Below are 25,580 nucleotides of genomic sequence, written 5' to 3' on the forward strand. Positions count from 1 at the left end.
CCTCCTTTCCTCCAGGCTAAACAACCCCAGCTCCCTCAGCCTCTCCTCTCAGAACTTGTGTTCCAAACCCTTCACAGCTTTGTTGCCTTTCCCTGGACTTGCTCCACAATGTTCTTCCTGAATTGAGGGGCCCAGAGCTGGACGCAGCATTTGAGGTGTGGCCTCACCAGTGCTGAGTGCAGGGGAAGAATTTCATCCCTGCCCCTGTTGGCCACACTGTTGCTGGTACAGGCAAGATGCCTTTGGCCTTCTTGGACGTCTGGGCATTCAGTGGCTGCATTCAGCCACTCTTGTTCAGCAGCTGTTGACCAGCAGCCCCAGGTCCTTTTCTGCTGGGCCATTTTCTGGCAATTCTGCCCCCAGGCTGTAGCACTGCATGGGGTTGTTGTGGCCAAAGTGCAGGACCTGGCTCTTGGTCTTGTTGAACCTCACACTGTTGATCTTGGGCCATCAATTCAGTCTGTCCAGGTCCCTCTGCAGAGCCTTCCTGCACTCCAGCAGATCAGAACACGAACTCAACTTGGTGTTGTCTGCAGATTTGCTAATGGTACTCTCAAGCCTCTCATCCAATAAAGGTAATAGGTGGGACTGGGCCAACACTGATCCGTGGGGAACATCACTAATGATAGGATTTTGGCTGAATGTGGCACCATTCACCATCAGTGTCGGGGCCCTGCCATTCAGCCAGCCCAGAGAAGAGTGCATCTGTCACTTGCTCTTGAATGTATGTCTTGCAGGCTGGGACTCATTAAAACAAAAGCAGCAACTTCAAACACACCTTAGTAAGCTTCTTTTTCCCCAAAGAGACATGTTTTTCCCCCATACGTTGGGAATCACTTTCATTTTGCTTTATGTTGTAAGTATCTACAAATTGAATTAAAATCATAGAATGTTTTGGTTTGGAAGACACCTTTAAAGATCATCTAGTTCTGACCCCCCTGCCGTGGGCAGGGACACCTTCCCCTAGACCAGTTGCTCAAAGCTCCATCCAGCCTGGCCTTGAACACTGCCAGGAATGGGGAATCCACAGCTTCTCTGTGCATCCTGTTCTAGTGTCTCACTCTTTGTGTCTAATCTGAATGTAGTGGTTTTCAATTTAATAGAATTATAAATAATAATAAACCTTCCATAGAGCTAGATTATTCCCAGCTGTATACTACATGGAATTTTATACTATCCTCTGTCATGTCTGCTAATAATAACCAATGTCAGTGACAGAATATTGGAAGAGATGTTCGGCTTTTCTGCCCGTCCTGACATTACCTATACTCCTAGTTTCATTTTTAGACCTTATTATCTGTATTGTCAACCTTAAGAAATATGTGTTTTTATGTAGGTCTCCTTTAGGATTATTTTATTTTTCTTCTCTTCTGTACTTTATCATCATACCTTTTTCAGTGCTGCAGAACTTCAATGCATTTCAAAATTAAGTTCCTATCTTTTCCTCATTCCTCTCCTTTTTTCCCTTTGTACTGCTCACAGTTTCTCCTCTGTGGAAATATACCTCCATTTCAGCACACTTTTCTGGTATTTTTGGTTCCCTACAGAGGTGGTTCTACACATTATTTCACATTTGCTTGGAACAAAAGAGTGAACAAGGGAGAAAAGGAAGGTAAAGAAACCTGTTCCTTTTAAATACATAGCATGAGTCTGTGTCTCCGAGCACCTTCGAGACTTGTGGTGGATGAGATGATAAGCATCTACTCTTTATGGTTTCTTTGCTGCTTTTTTTTTTCTGCCATAGAATTTTCTTTTTTAAATTCATTGCATTCTGTACATTGTTGTTCATGAATGCTGCTCTTAGAATGGGAGCTTTATGCTGAAAATTCTACGAGCTTATGATATAGATTGAGATCAACTCTTGACACTCACTGACAAAGAAACAGTACTTTTGCAACAAAGGTGGAATAGTGTTTTAAAAGGTATTTTCAGAAAGCAGAGCTAAGAGATTATATTTTGAGGAACAATACACTTTCTGGAGGAATTAAAGTTTTGCTTGTCCATGAGCAGACATTCTTACATGGATTTGTATTAGAGGTTACTTCCTGGCAGTGGACTTTTCAAGGAATTTACCTTGGAAGAGTAAAGAATTCTAGTACTTTCCTGGGTAAAAAAATCTCTAGTATAGATTAAAGGATAAAAGTTGACAGAACTGGATACAAAAATTAGTTGTTTCTCTGCCAAAGAATATGGCAAATAAAGCCTTCCCAGAGTCTATTTCCAAGTGGTCATAATATGATTAAATTCTGTATTTATTTTCTTGCAGATGGCTAGAGGACTATTCTTGATGCAAGGCCATTCTCATGCTAAATTTTAAATCTCTGCTCAGAAAGTGGAGCTGTATTAAAATAGTTCAAAGTGTATGTTATCAAACACTCTTAATATAAGCAATTATACATGTTTTTAATCCAGTTGTTTTCAAAAATGGTTGAAGTATTTCAGCTGACATTTTACAAAAATAACAGAAATTTTCTGATGCAGAAATTTTAGCTGAAGTCATTGAAGCTTGACACTGCATAAAGTGTAAATAAATATAATAAATATAAACAGTAAATATAAGAAGTGTAAATAGGATGTGGTAGAAAGTGTGACAAACTTGCAAATGTAGCAATAAGCTCTTGCCCCAAGTGAAGACCGTAAATGCCAGAATAAGAATTTGTTACTGAAGTTAAAGGTACTCCTTTATTGTGACCTTTTATTAGCAGCCCCTAACTGGTCTATTGTTCCACATGTTCTGACAGAGTGTTCATACTGCAGGGAAGTGTAGATGCTCTTCAGGTGTTGAATAAAGTATTTACTATTTCCATATTTAGATACAGGACAATTTTTCAGTGACATGTCTTGTAATTGCTTAATCAGAAAGGTTATATAAAATAGTTTTAGCAGTAGGGGGGTTTCTGATTAACTGATAATGGAGCAAACCCATATCACAGACTATTTTGATTATTTTGCCTTGATTACCAAATAGTCTGAACTTTCCCAAGAAACATATCTAAGTTTCTAAGTCTGATGTTTATCCACAGTATAGAAATACTGTAAGGAATGGCAGTATTAGCCCTTTTATAATGTTTTAGGACCTACCCATGAAGGTGAAAATAACTGAAGTTCTTGTTAACAGATCCCCTGGGTAGTTCAGCGTGAAATGACATGGAATGACCAGTGTTTATGTATATATAGGTACTACCACCCATGGATCCAGTGATGAGATTTGATTGTTGCTTTATTGAACTGATGTCCACAGTCTTGATCTGTCAGTGGGTTGATGTATGTTCAGTTTCAGGTAGGAGCCCAAGGTACCTCCCTGGGGTGAGAGTTTGACACTCTCTATGGAAACACTGTGGATCATGTTCAGTCCTCTGGTGGAAGGCCCAAGAAATGAGTCTGGGGGCACTTTGGGCATATTTTATGGTTTATGATATCTTCTAAGACATTACAGCTCCTTCTCACATCCACTTGGTTTAGCCAGTTATTCCCCATCAGAAGGTTACCCCATGACTAGAGTTTTATGCCTGAGAAAGATATGTAATTGAGGACATTGGCATGATAAAAAGCATTATCCCATATAGCAAGATCTTCTTACCAGCCTCTTCCCTTACTTGGCTCAAACCCCAGCTCGTTGCTAAACAGACTGGTTTGTTGTGGTCCTCCTCTAGTGCTCACCCCCTCTGCACCTGGGCTGTTCTTAGGTTTCACCACCGCACACCCAAAACCTCTCCTCCTCCTCCCCTTTGGTTGGGGGATGCAAACCTGGCCTCAGCAGGGCACCTGCTGCTTTTGCAAATGGCCAATTGCATGAGTCATTAGCCATAAACATTTCAGTCTCCCACAGCTGTTGTGAGAATTTATTTCATCATTGTTAAAGAAGATCATTCCACTTATCAGAAGACTGACCAATACTTGAAAATGTGGAACATTGGCAGCATAGAAAGTGTTTAGATTCTTGAAGTACAGTTTTGTTTTGTCATTCCTACGCCTGTAGGCTGTATATTTTGACGTACTGTAATATGATAGCAAGATAGGTCAGCCTTTAATCATGATTGATGTTTTATTTATATTGTAAAGTCTTTCAAAGTTTAGTTCAAAGCATGTGAAAAAACCCAAAAAAACTCAAATTCTTTCTTGTAGAATAATCTATTCCCTTTCCTATTCCAACAAAACCAGTGTTGGAAAGAAGGAGCAGACTTCAAACTTATTTTTGGTCATCTCTTTTTAAAAGCTGAGAAAAGTCTAAATCATTTCCTCTGGGAGAGAGAAAATATACATGACAGCAGCCTGTGATTCATTTTCATACAGTTTTAATGTGGCAAAATTGTCATTAAATATGTATTTGTTTAGCAATCTAAAATTTACTTAAATTGTGGAAGAAATTAAAGTGGCCATGAGAATAGTTCATTAATCTTTTTACTGCTGTATTGATAAGCAGATGAGCTTTACCTCTCTGAAACAGGAATACAAGTGGAAGATATGAACTAGAGGTTGGGGGTTTTTAGTTATTAGAAAAATTGTAATATTTACTAGAATAATAAGACGTGTCTTGCTTACAAAAATTTTGGTATAATTTCTCTGGAGTTCTTTGTTTAACTCCATTTTGTATCTCTATGAAAAGTAATACAATCCTCTGTTCAATAAAAGATACAGTGCATTTGAATAAAACCACAAAATTTAATCTATTTCATGGCTTGTAAAGGAAATTGGTACATCATTTGAAAACGAAGCATAAAATTATTTGTATCTACATCTATCTTTGCATTTGAAAAGCTGTCAAGTTACCTCTCTATGCTTAAAAGCAGACAGTCTACTAGAGAATGGAGAACAGGCTCGCAGTACATTTTTCAGCCTGATAGACTCTTATAGGTTATATTTAAATTACTAGAAATCAAAACCTCACCTGAAATATTTACTTAATCTTCAGTTATAAGATTCTAAAAAATTTATAGTTCTAAATTTTCTAGTAATCCTTGAGTGCATTGACAATGCTGAGTTTTGTGTGGCTGAGCTCAAAATACGTGAATTTGCACAGTATATTCTGAATGACTCAAAAATATATGTTTGTTTTAGCTTTGTGTAAGTCAAAGAGTTTTTTATGTGGAGCGCTAATAAGCGAGTCAATTTAAAGCAGTCTTTTAAATAAAGAAGAAGATAAGATTCTTCATTTGGGGTAAAAGTAACTGAATAAGAAAAGGAAAGGTTATAAAGAGAAGACACATAGGCTTTTTTGTCTTAATAATAGGATCAAAAGACATTACAAAGTAATTTTATGAATATTTACATCAAGGTTTTGTTAGTCTTCTTCGTTTTTTGAGGTTTGTTTTTTGTTTGGGGATTTTGGTTTTGGTTAGGATTTTTTTTTTTTTTTGGTGGTGGTTTATTTGTTTGGTTTGGGGTTTTAGTTTGGTGGGAAGGGGTTGTTTGTTTTTTGGTTGGTTCGTTTCGGGTTTTTTGTTTGTTTGGGTTTTTTTTATTATTGATCATCCCTATGGATAAAGTAGTGGGAAAATAGAGGCATCCTTATATTCCAAAGGCACCCAATGGAAATTCAAGACTTAGTTCACATTTCTTTGGAAACAAAAGGTTTCTAAATTTCTTCATATGTATTGGTATAAATAGAGCACTTGATCCCAGTGCAGTATGGCAGTGATCCCAGGGCAGTATGGCAGTGTGCTAGCTAAACTGCAGGTATAGAAGGTATAAACTGCAGGTATATGTCAGATCACTTCCATTCATAGACTCGAGAAATCTGGACCTGAATCAGGCCAGAGCCCTTCTGGTTGTTGGAGCTCCTTTGAGAAGACGCCATTTATCTGAGAGAAGCTTCTCAAAAATAGTTTCCAAATTTTTTTGGATTTTCTGTGTAAAAACCTTTGGAAATTTTTGTAAATTTTTCCATCAGAAGTGTGTAATTTCCTTATTACTGTTCTCTTCCCAACTCAGTGTAGGCTGCCAGGTTGGACATCTTTACAGCCTTCTAATGCTGCAACAGGGATTGCTGGCTCTTATGCAAAAAGGTTTCTGGAAATGGCCAGTACTGCAATACCTCTTCTTACTTTGTGATTTTAAGGGTCATTAAGTAGATTTTAACAACAATTTAGTAGTCTCTTGTATGTAATTTGAAGTAATTAAAAGTAGAATTTGTGCTTTTGACATGTTTTACAGTCATCTACATTTTTGTTTCATTCTTCTCCACTTCTAGATCATGCATACTGTTGTTTTCAAGTTAGAAGCACAATGTGCTGTGCCTGTGTCAGAGAACAGTTTATACAAGTGGAGAAACTGTGTTCATATCTGATTCCTAAGTGGAAATAATGAATTCTAATTCAGTGTCTTTTGTTGTGGTTGTTTAGCTTCTTTTTTTTTTTTTTTTTGGTTACAGAATAATAATTACTCTGGGGAGTTCACAAAAAGTACACACACTTGTTTGAAATGGTGCTGTTGGCGTTCTGATTGTATTTAACAGTATGCAATAAATCTGGTAAAACAGAAGTTCAGTCTTTATGTATTTAAAAAGAAAAATGTGTAAATTCTGCCTGCTGTCATGATAAACTAAGCAATTTACTGGCATTTAATCCAGTTTTATTTTCCTCTGGAACCTGTTAACGAAACTTCAAGATGCAGGTCTCATTGCCCATTTAAAATGTGTCTGTGAGTGAATTACCTGGTAATACAGCTCTCCTTCTGCAAAATTTCTAAGATTGTTAGATCTGGAATTTTTATTTCCTTCTAGTATTTCATCTGTTATCATCTACAATAGGCATTTGCCTTTAACTAGCTTAAGGCAAGCTACATTTTTTCTTGGCTCTTCTTCATGATGGGATTGCCCTGCTTGCACATTCTACTACTCTGCAGGATAAAGATGTTAACTGGGAATCAGAAATCATATAGTAGGTGTAAGACATGAGATAAAATCGATACATTTTTCTGAGGCATGTCACTGGTTAAGTGACAAAAAATATTCTGATAGTCACTGAAAAAGAAAAGTCAAAGGTACATTTGAACCTGTCAGTTCAACATATTCCTGTTATCCCTTTAGGGGATATCATACAACTTGACACCAACATTTAAGCTTTGAAAATTATGAGCTCATCTATTTCAAATGGGATGTCACATGTTCCCAAGCCTTTGCCATTACTTATAGTGGAAGACAGGATGATCACTTTTGTCACATATTGATAGTGAATAAGATCTTTCTTTTTTTCTTTTCTTTTTTTTTTCTTGTTTCAGAATGAAGAACAAATTTTGGTATTTTGAATTTGGCACTTCGGAAACTTTCTCAGCCACCTGTAAGAAGCTGCATGAATCTGTAGAAATAGAAGTAAGAAACTAATTGTTGCCTTTATCCTTGAAATGTCACTAGTTTGGCTGAAATGCAGGGAGCAAGGGCTCAGAGTGCCTGAATCCAACAAGGCAAAGCAGTGCACATCCTTTCGACCCTATATTCCAAAATATTATTTTTATCATGTCTATTTGTAGTGTAGCCCTGCACACTGGAACAAAGTTCAGTTTGATGATTAGTGAAGTCTTAATACAGTAGACAAGGTCAAGAGGTGAAGTATAACATTAGAAATCAATAGGGACTGTGGCTAGGTCAGGTGGAAAAATGAAAGACTGTTGGAGGGAGTGAGAGCTGCTGCAGGATTAAAATAAAAAAAAATAATCTTATTATTTCTAGGTCCCAAGGTTTTATAACCTTTAAAACTCGATTCCCTAAAATTGTACGTACTTTCCTGAATAAAGGTTAAAGAATATATATATTTTTTGAATTATTCCCCTTCATTAAATAGCTTTTCTCTCTGCACAAGGGGTCATCTTTCCATTATACATTGAACATTAACTAAAAAGACACAGGATACTTACAGACAAAATGGGAATTTAAAATAATGTGCCTCTGCCACTTTGATGGCTGCTGGAATAAGTGGCTGAATTACATAAACTGTTTGGGTATCTGATGTTTATGAATAAGTACATGAAAAATGAGAAATGAGTGAAGATAAAAACCTGAGAATTTAGGTTAAATAATTTCTCAAGAGGATCATGGTGCTTTTCCTTTCCAGTAGTAATGAGAAACTGCATGTGTCAATGGAGTATTTGTGTAGTATCATGAGGCGCTCAGAGAGGTCTGGTGGGAACTATGGGAGTCCAGTCAAAGCCTCCTGAAGGGTGAATTCTGAAATGATCTGAAAGAACAATGTACCTGATAGCAGAACAGTAGCAGAGAATACTGAGACTGAAACTGTAAGAGCAGCAGTGCCACACTTGCCTGTTATGCTGTTATGTTTCTCTTTGAAGTGAAAGCCCGCTCCTCGCGTGTTAGATTAAAATACAATAAAAATAAAACAAAGCTCCACCAAAAGCCTTAGGAAAAAATAAACTTAACAAAAAAATCACCCTTGCTTCCCAAGAGAGCACTTCATACACATAAGTTTAAGGAAGTGTAGCATGAGAAATATTTTATCAGTTATTGGAAGAAATGCTTACCTGGTTTGATTAGATTTGAATAAGCTGCAAGTTAAATGGACCTTTTGATTAAATACACATTGAAGAGCAGGCTTTCCCAATAAAGTACTGATATCTAGAGAAAGTCATACATATCCTGATACATATTAAGATGTGAACTTTATCATTTTAACCATTCAAAGAATGATTAAAGGTTAACATCACAAAGCAAACAAGTAGCTATACAAGTTTGTGGTGCTGCTGCCATCAGTTGTGTAATTATTATGTATTCATATGAATAACTATTATTACCAAAAAAATTGTTACATTGCCAGTATAGGCATGTTTGTTAATACTCACTTCATCTATCCTAGTCATTACCATTAGTCATACAATTAGAAACAAAAAGCATAGTTTCCAAAGTTTACAAGAACTATTAGGAGGTGGTTATTTGTGTATTTATTTACAATGAGTAAATTACAATGCTTGCCAGTATGCTTGTATCTAATATTTCTTGTTTGAACATTATCAGCATTTTAGTCTGATTTTTAACCTGAGGCCCCTTGGGGATGTCACTGTAAATGGGAGGTTGGTACATGAAACCACAGTTCCCTCCACATAAAATGCACAAAGAATGTGCTTGCTCTACAGCCAAATTTTGAATGAACAAAGCCTGAGAAGATTAAGGATCTGTATCTCTGAGCTGTTAGACAGTGATCAGATGTTCTCTGGGCAAATATTTGTTTAGCCTTGTATTTGATTTCTAACCTAATTAAGCTTGGTTTTTCTGACATACATTCTTGACTCATGTTCTGTATGTTTTCTTCTGTGTGAGGGTGAGATGCAGAACAAAGTTGGACACCATTCTTATGTTATCCAGAATAAGATGTATTTTTGTTTTCAAAATTGGACGTAAGAAGTTGAGGACAGGTTCTAAAGGGAAAGAACCAAAATCAATCAAACAAACAGAAACTAGGACAAAATTAAGTATTTATTTTCAATAATAATGTGTCAGTAAACAAGGCTGAAGATTTTAAATTTAGAAAACTTGTAGTTTATTTCCACTTCAGAAAAAAAAAAAAAGGTATGTGAAAGATATTTAATGAGAGTAGGTACAGATGTGGTGTCAGTAGGGGTGGCATGGACCATACCTGCAATGCTGTAAAAGCATAATGGGAGCAGTGTAAGCCTTCTACATCACCTGGTGTTACTGGGAAATAGGAAGGAGTTTAAAACATTCCTGTACACTTGCCTGATATTGCTCTTGGTTTCACAGCAAAGCCTTAATATCAGCTCTTTTCAGGCATAGATATGTATTTTCTCAAAAAAGAGATGTTCTGAAAATAATTGATATGATAAATAAGGTATAAACAATAATACCCAAGAAGTGAATGAGGCCAGGAAAGAAGGCAAAAAAGAGTTAGAAGAGCTAGTGTTTCTTTTTTGTCTAGGTAGGCATACTCTACATTTTAAAAGAATGCTTTTGTTTTTAACAGCATCATTACATTTTTTGAAATAAAAAGAAAAAAGAAAAGGAGCAGAACACATGTGTTTTGTTTTTGTAATATATGAATGTGTTAGAACTATGCAGAGCTACCTGTAGGGCAAACTTTATGTCTGTGTAGGAACAAAAGAAATGCTCCTTTCCTAATTCAGAAAGTTGCTCATCACTGGGGGACTCTGAGGCCTCCTCACATAATTGTCTTAGTGTACTGCCTGCTGTGCTCAATATTGAGTGAAAATGGAAGCTAGACCCCGCACCATCCTATTTCACAATTCTTCTTTTATTTAAATAATTCCAGTCAGTTTGGGGGACGCCAGACCTTTATAAATTAACAGCAGGGAAATACCAAAGGTGTCAGATTGCATATTTATCATCTTTCTCGTGTAATACTTAAATATGTATTAAGAAGTGACTGACATAAATTAGGCAGATTTCAGAAGCCACAGGCCGTGGCTTGTAGAGGACCCCCTTCTGCTTGACATTTCATCCTTGTCAAAGATCAAATTATTTTAATTTAGGCTGCAAATTATAAGAAATGAAGACTTCTTTGTGGGAATTCCCTGTGGTAATCTGACTTTTGTTGTTACTGCTGCTTGTCAGTGTGCAAAAGATATAATATGCATGCAAATAAGGTTAAAAAATATGTACTATCTAATTATCCAGCCAGTACATTCCACTTGAAGACAGTGGGAGGCCTGACACACAGTATGTGTTTGATTCATTGAGGCCTGCAGGGTATTTACACAAGATTACTTTTAATTATGAAATTAATATCTGTTTATCTAGAATGTATAGCAGTAAGTGAGCATACACATGAGCAGAATTTTTAGCAAAATAAATCATCTTAGTATTTAATACATATAAAATACTGGGGAAAACCACAAATTTGCTTCCAAAAATGACAGTGAAAACCTAGTCCTTTATTCTTGTAAGAAAAGTGTTATTAAAAAGCTACACTTTCAATTATAGTAGTTGCCACAACTGCCAATTCACTTTCAGGTATGCCTTTTGACTTTAAAGTTTTCCCTGTATGAATGTAATCCACAGGTTTAGAATTTGATTCTTGAAGAGCAAATATGAAATGGAAATCTTAGCGTTGAAATTGTTCCCTGTCCAGATTTATGCTCTTCTTAGGAGAATTAAGATGTGTGTGCATTATAATACAGTTCTTTTTTATGATCTCAGAAAGTTTCAGAATAAACAATTATTCACAGTTATTCTTGTGTTGTACTTGGCTTTTCTTCTTCAAAGCTGTGATAAAGTTTTAGGCAGAGAGGAAGAAGTGCCAGTGACCCACAGAGCAGCAAGCTGCAAGATGTCAGTGGACTACTACTGAGGCATGCTTAATTATTTTTCCAGTTTTCTCCCTGATTATTGTGTGTTGGAATTGCAAAATAGTACCCTTAATCAATTTGAAATGGATGACTGGATCCTCTACAAGGCTGCAGAACATTGCAGGAGTAGGATCAAATGTTTTAAAGAGATGCAGCTCTACACTGTGGTCCGTATGACTTGTCAGGATACCGATATACTCTATCTATGTTGTGAGGAATGAAGCTAATCCATCTCTAGCCAGGCTGCCAGTACAGGAATCCTGGGCAACTCTGGCTGGTTCAATGAACTAATGAGTAAAACTTTCCACCTGCAGGTTCCACTGTAGTAAGATGAAGTTGTGGTTTATTTTCTCCTGTGGAGGTTCTTCAGTATTTTGCTACATTTTATATGAGTTAAGAACTTACTGATGTTGGTAGAGAGGAGGACTTAGCTTGAGTAAATTATAGCCAGTGAAGGCTAGGTGTATTTAGCTAGGTTTGTTTCATCCAATGTATCTCAGGTGAACTGTATTTGCAAATGTTGGGGTTCAGCCATCTGAGAAAATGCTACAGTTTAATGCTGGGGAGGCTGATACGTTAAGATCCCTGAGCCATTCTCCAGAAGTCAAATAGGGTCCCTTTATAAGATATAATTGGAAGCCAGGTTTAGCATAGAAATGTACTTGTATAAGTCCAGGTTTGCTGTAGGAAGCATGAGAAATACACACTAGTGACACAAGACAGGTATAATTCCATCACTGAAAGGACTCTCCCATAGACTAAGACTACTCTGTGTCCAGTAAGTCTTGGAAAGATTTTAGATCACTGATGCCTCCTCTTTAGCTCCACATCCTATGTTTTCCCTTAGCTGTGATGCATATTTTAGAGAACTGGTTGGTGAAGGTTCTGGGCTAAGGATTGCTGCAGCTGCATCAGGAATTGTTGTACCCATTTCTACTGATTTTAGTTATTGCTAGAAGCCACTAGTCAGCCATAGCCCTGTGCTGATATGCTTGTTGTGCCTTTGGATTGAAATGAATACCTGTGTGCTGTTCTGTGCTCCTGGGGCTTGTTTAGACCTTTTTCCCTAAGTCTGTGTATTCTCTGCCTGCAGGGACTTTGTATTCCATCTGTTGGGGAAGGACTTGCTTGCAAGAGTTACAAGTATCACTGCAAAATCATAAGGCAGATAATTTAGATGGAAAAGGCAACAAAAACACCAGTTATTGATAAAGAAATTTTGGTAGCATAAATGTTTTTCTGCTAATATCTGTAGTGAAGCTAGAGATATATTTCACTTGGGTCAGTGAATAGGTATCAGATAACAAGACACTACCAAATGGTCCCACATTTAGGCAATCAAAAGCTGAATAGCAATCTTATTTTACCTTCTAATTGATGATCTGTTCTTATCTCATACTGCCTTTTCAGATACAAGTATATCTCTTAGGTGCAAACATTGAATAAACTATTAGCAGTGTTAAGAATGATAAATTGCTGAAGAAAAATATCTGAGTAAAAGAGCATTCAGATTTTTCTTTCTCTTACTGCTTTCTCTCTTTTTTTCTTTTTTCCTTTTTTTCCCCCTTCCTTTCTAATCAGTGTGATGGAATTCAACTGGACTTAATCAATATCTCTCTGGAAGGAATTGCCATTCTAAACATCCCAAGCATGCACGGTGGATCGAATCTTTGGGGAGAGACAAAGAAAAGACGTAGCCACCGTCGGACAGAAAAGAAGAGGTCAGATAAAAGAACCACCGTTATAGATGCCAAGGAATTGAAGTTTGTGTGCCAAGGTAAGCTTACAGATTGATATAGGCTATCTGGCTCCATAATGTCAACTTGGTTATATAATTGACCTTGTCAAGGAAAAGGACAGACAGTTCTTAGATAAATACTTTCCTGTGCATTTAACTTTTCTGGTGGGAAACTGCCAGAAGGGTGAAACAAAGATGTACTGCTAATTGCAGTCCCCATACTTGCAAACCTGCCTCAGATACTACCTGTTAAGCAGACTAAATCACACCATGTGGCACTGTTGGCTACTGGGACATTCAGTCTAGAAGCAGTTGGAGATTTTGGAGTTGAAAGGTGCTGAGCATTTATAATGTTTCTTAATGTCAATTAAGAAACTGACATTAAGTTACTTGGGGATAGTTGTGCCCTGATTCTAACAAGCTTTGGCCAGAGGCGAGGGAAGTCACTTCAGAGTAAAAAGAGCAAGATATCTATACATTTTATGTTACTATGTTGTAATGCTGTATGAATCCTTGAATACATATGCTGTAGTTGGCTTGCACAGGTATGGTCATTTTTTTCAGGGCTCGTATACTTTCCTGGTGATTTGATGCACTTACTCAATAAATTTTATTATTAAACATAACTCTTGACAAAGCCAATAATAAATAACAATTGCTGTTCTTCTCTGAGAATCTGAATACTATGCATTGTAACACTTGACTGCACGTCACAAGCCTGAGTGATTATAAGCCATCATTCTCTTCACACCAAAGGAATGAACAGTTTGGGTTTTGTTTGTTTTTCTCTATTTATCCTAAAAAAAGGATTATGTTTTGCTTCAGAATATCATCTTGCTTCTCCTCATTATTCAGACTTTATAAAGATCAGGACTTAACTGTCTTATGCTGTTGGGATCCTTTTGCTAGTTTTGAAAATCCAATTTTTACATTTCATCAGCAGTAATTTTTAAGTCACTAGTTATAACATTGTTCATTATTATGCATTTTAGTTTAAATTCAGCTAAATTATCTGGATGACAAAAGTTTAGGAATAAAGTAGTTTTTAATGGCTTAGAGGCTGCAATAAGGGATAGCATTCGATTTCTGTGAGCTTTAGCTCTCAGTATCTCAGTGTGACTTAGCGATACATTGTCAGCCAAAGTCTCACCAGGCACTAAGCTTCTGCATGTGCTACAATTCTGTTATGCCCTGATGTTCAAGAGATGGAGGCTGCTGGGTAAAGGGCTCACCAAATTTTTTCCTTTCGTTTTGCTTCTGAACACAGGGAGACAGGACATTTATCCTTTTGATAGCAGTGAAACAGAAATTATCACTTCTTTAATTATTGAAATTATATGCGTCTTTGATACATATTTAACAGTGATTTCAATCTACTGACTATAATTGATGTATTAAAAGGGCATTGCAACCCTCAATTTCCATTTTCCTGGACAGGATAAAATAAAATTACAACAAAAATATTAAAAACTGAACAGAATTTTGCATGTTGTCTGTCAAAGTGTTCATAACTCAGACATTAAGCACCTTACTTTAGAAAAACTGTTCTCATTACTTACTTTCTAATCACTTTGTATGCACTGTGGATGGAAGTATCTTCATCCAAAGGCAATTTTAAAGCAGAGGTTGACTTCTCAATATCTAAAACTAGATCACCTCTCACATCACTGAGTACCTAGATAGTATTATTATTTGCATCTTCACTAGCATTCCAGTGCTGAGCAGGAGTACCTTCTTGGATTTCAGAGTAGTCCATATTTATTTTGTTCCAGTTTGCAACACTGAGCAGTCTGAACCTGCAAAGTGGATTCCTTTTATAGGTGTGGGAATGGGACTACATGCTCTACTGCAAGTGTGTATTTAGTCCATGAAACCAGGCTAAAACAACTCAAAATAAAAATTGAAGGAATTGAAAGCTGAAAAATGAAGGTGAACATTTCAGAACCAACTGATTAGCTTAATGGACCCACTTCTATCTTACACTGCAAAGAGTAGTCACTTAATTCTACTAGCTAAGATAGATTCTAAGGCTGAATGTGCTCTTCAACTCAGAATTCAAGATTATTGCTGAATAATGGAATTCAATCAATTTTATGTCTGAGCTTCTCAAATAGTTTTGATAAATCTGAATCTACTCACTGGGGAAATATCTAACTCTCACTTGAAAACATGATTCTTTCGCTGGCTGATTATTTTCTTAGGCAGTGTGTATTTTTGGCACATTGTACTTTTTAGTTTGAAGAGAACATTTTGCAAGCTATTAATACTTGGTGCAGAGATAGGTATTGCTGTGTTAGGAACCACAATAAATACATACCTGCTTGTTAACTTCTGTTTATTAACTTATTCTGAATAAACATCCTTGTAGTTATTTTTATGTCCAAATAAAGCATCTAATCACTCGACAACTAAGAACTGCACTTCCTAGGATAGAGTAATCAATCCTCATGTTTTCCCATGGATACCTATATATATATATGTGTGTGTGTGTGTATATATATATATATATATATATATATATATATATATATATATATATATCAGATTTTGGTGTTGAGTTTTGTTTGATTTTTATAAATCTAATATTTTTGTATGGGACTTCTGAATAGGATGCACATTTACTTTTAGACTTTTTCAATTGCAGTGCAACTGTGGCTTTTTTTACTGTGTATCAATCTGTAATCTTGTCTCTGCTTTTCTGCTTTTATAACTTGACCACAAATACATGAATTGAAGGTTAGGACTCTGAGCCCTTAGCTGGGGTACTTGCATGGATGATTGGAAGCTGTCTCCTCGCTCTGGGTAGTTTGTTGCCCCTGAGCATGTTGAGCATGAGTCCCAAGGAGGACTTCTCAAACTGCTCAAGAAACCTCTATGAGGTCCTGCTGCTGTCTTCCCATGCTCTCATGTACACACAACATGATCATCAGTGGAGGAAAAAGGGGTCAAATTTCTGCCAAATCTTCTTTCTTTCTGAGGTATCTGCACAGTGCAGGGAAGGTATGTTTCTCTGAGCCCACTCCCCTCTTTCTTTTCTTTCCTATTTAGCATTGCCACCTGTTGATAAAGGGCTTGTCTTTTCTTTCCCCTTCCCATTATCCTCCTCTGCACACACAATAGCCAGACCACAATTTGCACTTTAAGTAATCAAATGGGGGTCTGCTTAGAAAATAATCTGATTATGTGCATGCTGTCTGACAAACAATGTATTGAAATTGAGTGGTTTAAAATGTGCACTATTTAAAAACATTCCCTGTTTATCTTATTAGGGGTTTGTGCATGTATGCTAAAGAAAAACATTCAGCAGTCATAGCAAATGTGTGCCTGTGTATTGCATTTCTGTCTAACTAGCAACATTTTATTATAAAACATGTATGAAAAGGTATTTGTCTGATTTGCTTATTACTAATTAGAAAAAAACAAAAAATATTTAGCTGTAGCATCCTAAGTAGTATCATAATCCTTGTTAGTGGAAAAAGTACTACATGTTTCATTTCAGCTCCTGTGCAGAAGTAGAGGGGGTCTTTCATCTCATTTTATTAGGGTAGAAATCATTTGGGTTTTATGATTTAATTTCATTTTAATTTCTAATGTATCAGTACAATTTCTATTGTAAAATGTCAATGAATTTGGAAAAAATATAACTGCAGGTGTATGTGACAGTTTGTGAAAGTAGATGACTTAGTGTTTTGACATTATGAATCTCACACTTGCAGTGTTTCCAATTGTTTTATTTAAAATCTTCTAGGTTGCACATATCTATGATACATCTACCCTCAGGCCATTTACAGATTTTAGATATTACTGTGAACTACGCGTTATTTAGACAGGACTTCTTTTTGGATATTCACAGATATTGATAAATGCCAAAAGTCAGTAGTTTGAAAAGATTAACATATTGCATAGAAACAAAACTATGAGTTGAGAAATATAAGTGCAAATAAGTGCACTACTTGGTTGCAAATTGCATCTAAAACAAGTTGAATTATGACAAGATGTCTTACATGAAAAATATATACCCCTTATGTCCAGTCTTAAACAGTTTTCTTCCTCACAGAAATTCTAAACAAAATTTTAAAACCTTTTATGACAAAAAGGAGGGTTTGGTTGTTTTTTTTTTTTTAATATCTCCAGTAAACTTTTTGCTAAATGAAGTTTCCCTTGGGGTGGAAGCTGTTATGCTTTGATTTCATCATTGAAGTTCAGTTAGAGCCCGATTCTGAAATGGGATCTCTTTTAAAGTCTCTTCAGATTTAATGGCAGAAATATATGTAACTTGTTTTTGCACGAGTGGTTCCACTCACCTCAGTGAACTCATCCTTGAAGACAATATATATGATGAAACCTTTAGACTATAAATATTTCAGTGAAATACTTTTTTCATATTCATTTTGTACATCACCGGGTACACTGGTACTTAACCAAGTCCTTACCAAGTTCATCTGTGCACCTTGTTAAGGGTTACAGGAAGCTGTCACTCCACAGACTATTAGATGGATTCAAGACAGTGTGCATTCATATCACAGAACCTAGGCATAAACCAAGCTTACCAATATGATTCCATAGCTCTGTGTGGAAATCTCATTTAATAACTGCATTATGACTTTCTGAATGGAAATGCAGAAGCTTTGGAAATGGAATAATGTGTATGCAGGTACTTCACTGCAGTTAAAAGCAGTTCAAGTCATGCAGAGACTGTGAAGGCCTTAAAACACTTCAAAATATCCATAAATATTAAGAGAATAGAAAATGCCTTTCTTATTAGGTGTCAAATTCCACTCTACAGGGAGAGAGAAGCTTCCCTATAGATAGGGGATTCCTGACATGTTCCCTAAACAGCTTATAACTTCATGAGCTAGCTGTCTAATTTAATTTATGGAGGTCTTTCATAACCTGTACTCTGGCTAGGTGACCTTTCCTTGCTGAAAAAGTTGAAACTGTGTACTATGTACACAGTCTGTGTAATAGATACACTAAATATACACAGTGTATATTCATTCTTGGTAGACTTTGGGTTGTTTTTGACATGGTAAGGCATGCATAATGAACTCTCTATAATAATATTTTTATTAAATGTTATTGACGCTGTCATGGCTACGTAAGGTAATTGCCCTTACTTTGTATGTTGTTTAGACAGTTTTTTACAACATAGATATTAGCACCTTACCACAGAGAAAAAAAAAGCTAATTAGAGCTATTTCATAGCTAGTCTGTGTTAAGATATTCAACTTTAAACTTTAGTCTGAGCATTAGAAAAAAATTTTAATTTTATTCAAACAGTATTTTTCTTGTCCATGCATCTTCCACATCTATTCTGAAATTAACTAAAGGGAACATATTTCTGTGTCAAATTTTTTGTTACTATTTTGAGAGTGTGTGTTGTTTACAGTAAATGAAATAATTGTGGGGGCTATTAAAGTTAGTGTGGCATTAACTTCAGTGTCTAAAAAATCAACCCTATAGCCAGTAGATAGTCACCTCAGGAAAAGAATGTTTATCCTGCATTCAAGTATCTAAGGTAGGCAGAATAAAATGCTCGCCTGAGGTGATTCTCTTTCCAGTTAAGTAAAAACCTAAGGAATAGGTTGGGTTGGACACCTTCCTTCCTGCCAACTAGATGGTGAGTTGAATTTCTGTATGTCTGCTTGTGGTGCCAGTTCATCAAATACTTGAACTGTGATGTGTTACCACTAAGAAGTAGCATCTTGCCTCTGGAGGCAGTGCCTTGAGGAGGAGACGGGGGATAGGAGGGAGGGAAAGGGAGAAGGAAAAAAAAAGTTAAAACCAAAGGATGTAAGACACAAACATCACAGTTTTCCTGTAGTAACCTTTTTCTTTGTGGTAGAGCTGTAATTTTCCAAACTCAAAACTTGGATTTTGGCTGACTGAGGGAAATGTTGGAATTCAAATGTTTTTGTTTCATATTAGCTAATGAAGATTGTGTGACATTGGCTTCTTATTTTTGCTTCATGTTCTGGAATGACATATTTACTGGAATGACATTCAGATATCAAAAGGGCTAAATGGCATTTTTTTCTAACTGTTCAGTTAAATTGTGCATAGCAGCATTAGTTTGCAAGATCTCGTTCAAACATTTACCAAGCTGTTAAGGATAGTACAGTTTTCCTAATATGAAAATGTGGGCTGGAATGTCATGATTTTATTATACTATTGAATGGAATGTGGGCTGGAATGTCATGGTTTTATTATGCTATTGAAAAGGCCTTTTCCTGTTTTCTCTTCCACCCCCACTAACTCCTATGCCCCCACCTCCAGTAATAAAGTTTTGGGGGGCCATGATCTTTCTCTCTCTTCTCTTTAAAAGAGGCTGTGTTCAGTCCAAGCTTTACTCATACAAGTAGTTCCATCAGTGTGCAGGATGGAGCCCATAATTCATAATAGTTTTAATCTTTCAGAAATATACATACAATGCCTTTTGGCTGTGAAATACTGAGTTTATTGTTATTAGAAATTAATAGCACCTTAAAAATGGCTTGATAGTCTGATTTGTTTTTATATTTATCAAGCATGTATATGTGTTTCTGTGCAATATAGATCATAGTAGAAAAACAATTTCCTTTTATTTACAAGGCAGTTGAGATTGTCGTTGTATTATACTTTTTGGTGCACATTTTCTTTCAAACGTTATTCATCGAAAGAGGATAATTATGGTGTATTTCACAGTCTGCCAGAAGGAAAATGTATCTTTGAAAAGTTTCATTTCCCTTAAGTTGCTCATTTTCTATAGGAAGACAGAGCTATTAAGTAACATACCCATGACAAAGATTGATTAAAATGGCATAAAGGACTATCTTATCTCTAAGTACAGGGCTTTACATGTATAACTCCTATGACATTAAATGCAGTAGGTGAAATTAGCTATTGTAAAAAAAAAAAAATCACAGTAAATTGGTTCCTACAGAGAAAAAGGTGAGGGTGGAAGGGATGGCATGTTAAGTAGCAACAAGAAGTAGGAAGTTACTTATTGTTTCAGGAAACACCTATAATGAGGCATCCAAATAATCACACCAAGTTCTCTGCTATCAGCATTACTGCATTGCTCTGCTGGGGCTCACTTTGGCTGCTAGAGGGAACATCACCTTGCTGGTGTGCATTCTCATATTGGGCCAGCTGCTTAGAGCAACTCAGGCTCCTCTTCAGCATTCAAGATGAATTTAGCCCAGGTCTGGCTGACCTGGAACAAGGGGTGTGCCCTAATGTGAACCTTGTGCAGGGCCTGTGGCACAGACCTCAGCACAGGTGTCTGCAGAAGGCTCAGATGACCTGTTCCACAGTATTCCCAGTGCTTAACTTGGCTTTGCTGGGAGCCCTCCCTAAGCCTTGCACCTCATTAACCCAGGTAAATGAACACTTACCTGTATGACAGCCATTAGTTCAGACAAATGATAAGAGATATGAATACAATATCCAGATATTTTGTTGGAGTTTTTTTTTCCCTTATCTGCTGCAGACTTAGTAATACCATTTCTTGTTTTAGCAAAACCTGATCAGCTTACCCAGGCTTTTTTCCTTTTTATAGTTGTTTTTCCATACTGAAGGCAGTGGTTATCCTGCTATTTATCTCTGGAAAGACTTGGCTGTCATTTGAAAATACACCTTGCAGGATGTGAAGCTCTGTAACTATCTCATTTGTACGTCGCAGGAGAAGTATGTTTGCTTTTCCTGAACGCTTTCGTGGAGTCTTTCCTCCATGTTGGTCTTTCAACCAACCTGTCCAGCTTAGTGGCATAACAGCAGATATAGCAGATGAGTAGTTGTTATTTAAAAGTACCATGTCATTCCTTAAATATAGATATTTGTATAAGAGCATTAGCACAAGGCATAACTCCTTTTGCTGCTTTTGAGTGTAATTGTGCTGAAATGACCGGATTTATGTGAATGAAAATAAAGTACCGTAGCTTAGGGCAGAATTTCACTTTTTTTTTGTATGTTAGAATGTGGCTGGAAATAATTAGCAAGTCTCAGATTAAAGCTATGACTACTAATATGACTGCATGTGTAGCTATTTTTTACATTGTTAGGTTTAAATGATCCTTTGAGGTTTGTAATAGTGTAAATATGTGCCTTTTTCTGAAATTCACCAAGAATTCCATAGAAACACGTGAATGAATGTCTTAAAATCCTGATTGAATGTATCTTCTACATTGTATATTGATTTGGGTACACATACTCTTTTTTTTAATTCTCATTCTTATTGGGGCTTAATTTTTATTTTCTCATGCTGTATACTGGCATGAGTAACAATTATTGCAGAAGTGAAATGGAACAGAAAGTAGCCCCATCTTAGGTTTAAAATAACTGTATCCTCTTATGATACAATGATAGAGAGTTTTTCTTTAATTAACAAAGTGAAAACATCTGTTACTATCTCAACATATGAGTTTCATATCACTTTTAAAATTCATGTGTTTCTCTGCTTCTGAAGTTTATCAAGTATAAATTATTTGTAAATGTTAGTTTTCTTCTGAAAGCTTACAAAATGTCAGCAATTAACCAACTACAACAGGTGTTTCCTTTCTTGGGGGAAGGAATGCATATGATTATTGTAATTTAGATTCCTGTGTGAGTTAAGGAATTGGCCTGTTATTAGAAAACATTGCAAGCACATGGAAAGTGTTTAAAATTAAATAGAAAGGTTCCATGAATTTAAGACTGACATAGGCTTAACCCCCTCAGGCTCTCTTTACATGTGATTGATACTTGCATAGTTGCATTTATGCCTTAGATTAACAGTAAGAAATTTTTGATGCCAAAGATCTGTTTTTATATTGTGACCTTCGTATGAAAAGCCTCAATAACCATTTTGCAGTATTCAATTTGTATAATGGCAGACAAGCATTCCCTAGGAATACTGATAGCATATTACTCAGATTGTTTGCTCATTTAACCCTGCCCCAGGTGCCGGAATCTTTAGATTAAAGATACAGAAATAAAAATAGAATAGCCTAGCAGATCATTTTTGGCTGCAGTAACACATAATCATATCCTCTGATCCATTCTAGTTTTCTATTACTTGTTAATAGAAAATTTCAAGTTCCTTGAGTGTCTGCAAAAGGTGTCAGATTGACAGCAATTTAATTTTGAGTAACAACAGGAGAGACAGCTTCATTTAATGCACACATTAGTATTTCTGATAAAAAATGTGTAAAATATTCTAAAAATATTGATGATATTAAGAACCTAGTAAGATCTCAGGTTGTGTGTATAAACATTTGCATTACTTACTAGAGGTAGAAGTAGAATTTACAGGAGGAAATTAGTGTTTAGAGTGTAAGAAGGCAGAAATGTGAGATTCAATTTGTTTTGTTAAAAAGACTGAATTTTTTCTCTTAGTGGTGGGGTCTTCTCCTTCACTCTGCAAAGGCTTGTATTAACCAAAACAATCAAATACAAGTAGCTATAAATATATATTGGAGTCATGCAAGTATTTTTCTAGTGCCTAATTACTCTGCAAGGAGAGAGGACTTTGGGTGGGGTTTTCCATACTTGCTGTTAAAATCAATTTAAAGATTTCTTCTTTCTCCTTCTTTTTCCATTTGTTTTCTTGTAACTGTAGTCAGCTAGCAAATATGCTATTAGCAGAATGCTGTATAGGAAAAGCACCAACAAAAAGAGCTGTTTGATAGTGGCATTGTTTCAGTCACATAGTGTGGAGACCAAGTGTGAATCTGGTGATTCTGTGCACTTGTGCTGACGATAGTAAAATTAGAGGAGAGGAGGTTTGGTCAAACGATGTCATCTCTGTGACCTGCTCCATTTTTTACCTGCTGCCTCTAAATCATAACCTCCCTCCTGACACTGAGCATTGCCAGTGAACCACCAGGTTGTTTATAAGAACACATTGTAAAATAGTTTGTGTTGGAAAGAATGAGCTGCCCAACAAATTAATGGCATTGTGAGGTGCTGCCTGCTGGGGTGAAAATAAATTGTAAGAAAATATGGGGAGACAGGTAATGGGCACTAGCCATGCTGCACAACACTTCTCAAACTGCTGCTGAGTGTGTGCCAATAGATATGGCAATAACTGTCAACAAGATTTACACTACTTTCGCATTTACACAGTGAGAGTAGAAAGGTTGAAAGAGTTCTATAATTTTATTTAAAGTTTAGCGCCAACTATTTCTGGACCTACTATTTCCAGGTGACAGGGTTACAAACACACTGCTTATCTTTCATATGTGCCAGTGGGAGGGTTTTTATTACCATCAAAAGTCCTTGAAATCTGACATCAGAAAAATAGCAGTGAAGCAGAAGTATATACTTAATTGCAAAATCCAAGTAGGTACAAATTTCACCACTTATTGTATATGTTGTGATTTCTGACAGCACTAAATTGTGCTATCTATCTATAGCCCCAGTGGGTGGTTCCTGCAGGTAATACATTTTCTGGCTGTGCTTCTTTCCCTGATATTGGGAAGGCACAGCTTAAAGTCCCCATGTTGGCTTTGTTTTCCCCTTGGCATTGCATTCCATGCTGTAGAAATCTGTATGAGGCTAATTGAACAATTTTAAAGATCCACTGTGCGGGGTTCAGGCATTGTCCCATCATCCTCTTTGTCAGTATTCAGACACATCTTTACACTTACAATAACTTTCAATAGTTGTTAGCACTTGTAGAAATAGTAAAATTACGGGCTTGAGCTGAATTTTCTTATGCTGGTTTGCACATTCTCAGTGGAACTTGTAAATACTTTCTATGTGTGTTACTATATAAAGAAAACTCTGGATACTAGTTAAATAACTTCTTCTTACCAGAAAGGCTGGCTTATGGTTTTCAGGGGATTCAGCTGCCAACCAGTAAGAAACCTTTTTTTAAAACATAGACTAGAGCAGCGATGGATTTGCAATGGATTACAGATGATATTTGTGTATCTTTTATGTTTTTCTTTCTAGTGTGTCTATAATAGTTAGGGGGAAAAGTGATATCCTTACAAAAACCCCAGTAATTTCAGAATCCAGTAAATAATCTGAGGCTGACCAAACCATTCCTTGTATTACTTTATATCAACTGTATGAGCAAATTGGCAGTTAGTGATTATTATTTATTTTTTCTGTGGTAACACCCAAAGGTCTTGGACACTAGGTGCTTTATAAACACAGATCAAATGGACATTTCCTGCTTGAAGAATCAGAGGCCCAAAGATAATTTAGGTTGGAAGAGACCTCCAAAGGTCATCTAGACCAACCCTCTCTGCTCAAAGCGGGTCTAATTGGATCAGGTTGCTCAGGGGCTTGTCCAGACCTTGCACTCTAAAAAATCTAAGCATTTGTGATCTAAAGTTCATTTGCTAAAATCTAAGGGCTTGGTTGCCGAATGCAAGGTTAAGAAGTACAATTTTATACTGTATATATGTAGCAGTCAGTATGTAATTAGTTTTATTTTCATCTGTCTGATTCACTCAGTCATAGGCTTAGCTGACCCTGTAGTCCTATCCTAGAGGCTCCTAGTTCAGTCTTTGAGGTAAGAGTTCTGTACTGGGGACTTACTTTTTGGAAAGAGCCTCAGAATAGCCACCCATGGGCAAAATCAGCACTGTCAAGTGAAAACACAGAGGAACTCTCACCCCTACTGGAAAAGAGTACACTGGAACGGATCCTTTCATTACTTTTTCTGATCAACATTCGCTGCCTTTTCCTTTAAAGTTTGTACATGATTCATTTTGGCTGCTTCAGGTGGAGTCCTAGGATGTTCATATCTTCTTTACAGACCTGCTTAACCCCTTGATGGTCAACAAGGAAGCACATGTTAAATTGTAAGTTTGTGTTGAAAATCAAATAGAGCCAATAGTATTTAGGGGAGCTCCTAGTATCTTCTAGAATGGCCCCCCTTCCCCCCCGCCTCCAATTACCTGGACTTTAGATATAGTTGGGGATGTAATTTTCCTTCTAAAATTTTTAGTTTCTCCTTACTGACTTCCTTCTTCATGATTCATTTGATTTCAACTCTATTTCCTTATGAAAAATTGGTTGAAAATTTGAGACCTCTGGATCCCAAATGGCTCACAGACCTGTAGAAATAATGGAGTGCAAGTGGCCTTGTATTTATATGACGTTCTACAGAGAGTAAAACGTTCCTCATAGGTGGCCATTTTCTCTAGGCTATGTGGAAAAAAATTATTCATGACTCAAGTTTTTGTATTTATTCTGTTAAAAATATTCTTTGCCAACTTGGGGATGTTTAGAACCATTAACTAAGAACAGATAAAATGGATTATTAAGTCTTTAGAGCTTGAAAAAGTTATGCTAGTAAGAAACAATCAGCAATTTTTGTTATAACATCGGAAATAATATTAAGATGTAGGCACCTTGAGAATTACTGAGCAAGACGTAATCAGAAGACATTTAAAACATCAGAAAATAATTGCTGTATAATTAATTGGGATGATGGAGTTGATTAATCTAGCTCTGTCTGCAACAATTTATTAAACTATCATTTTCTACAGGTAAAAATCTTTATGGTTAGTCTCATATATACTGACAATATATAGTTTCAGATATAGAATTGCCAAAATATACTGGGATAGTTATTTAGGTATCCATTTATGAGGAGATA

The 25,580-nt window shown here is 36.3% G+C and overlaps 1 protein-coding gene across 2 annotated transcripts in view; it reads left to right on the forward strand.

Moving 5' to 3' along the window:
* DGKB (diacylglycerol kinase beta) overlaps nt 1–25,580 on the forward strand; it is a gene marked incomplete at both ends in the record, with an annotated part of 297,216 nt that overhangs the window by 212,056 nt on the left and 59,580 nt on the right. For both annotated transcript variants that reach the window (XM_084201490.1, XM_084201489.1), the window contains 2 exons: nt 7,219–7,309; nt 12,850–13,045. In XM_084201490.1, the coding sequence (XP_084057616.1) occupies nt 7,219–7,309; nt 12,850–13,045 (287 nt within the window). The remainder of the gene's footprint in view (nt 1–7,218; nt 7,310–12,849; nt 13,046–25,580) is intronic.

Source organism: Fringilla coelebs (assembly GCF_963513975.1).
Source record: "Fringilla coelebs genome assembly, chromosome: 1".
Taxonomy (NCBI): domain Eukaryota; kingdom Metazoa; phylum Chordata; class Aves; order Passeriformes; family Fringillidae; genus Fringilla; species Fringilla coelebs.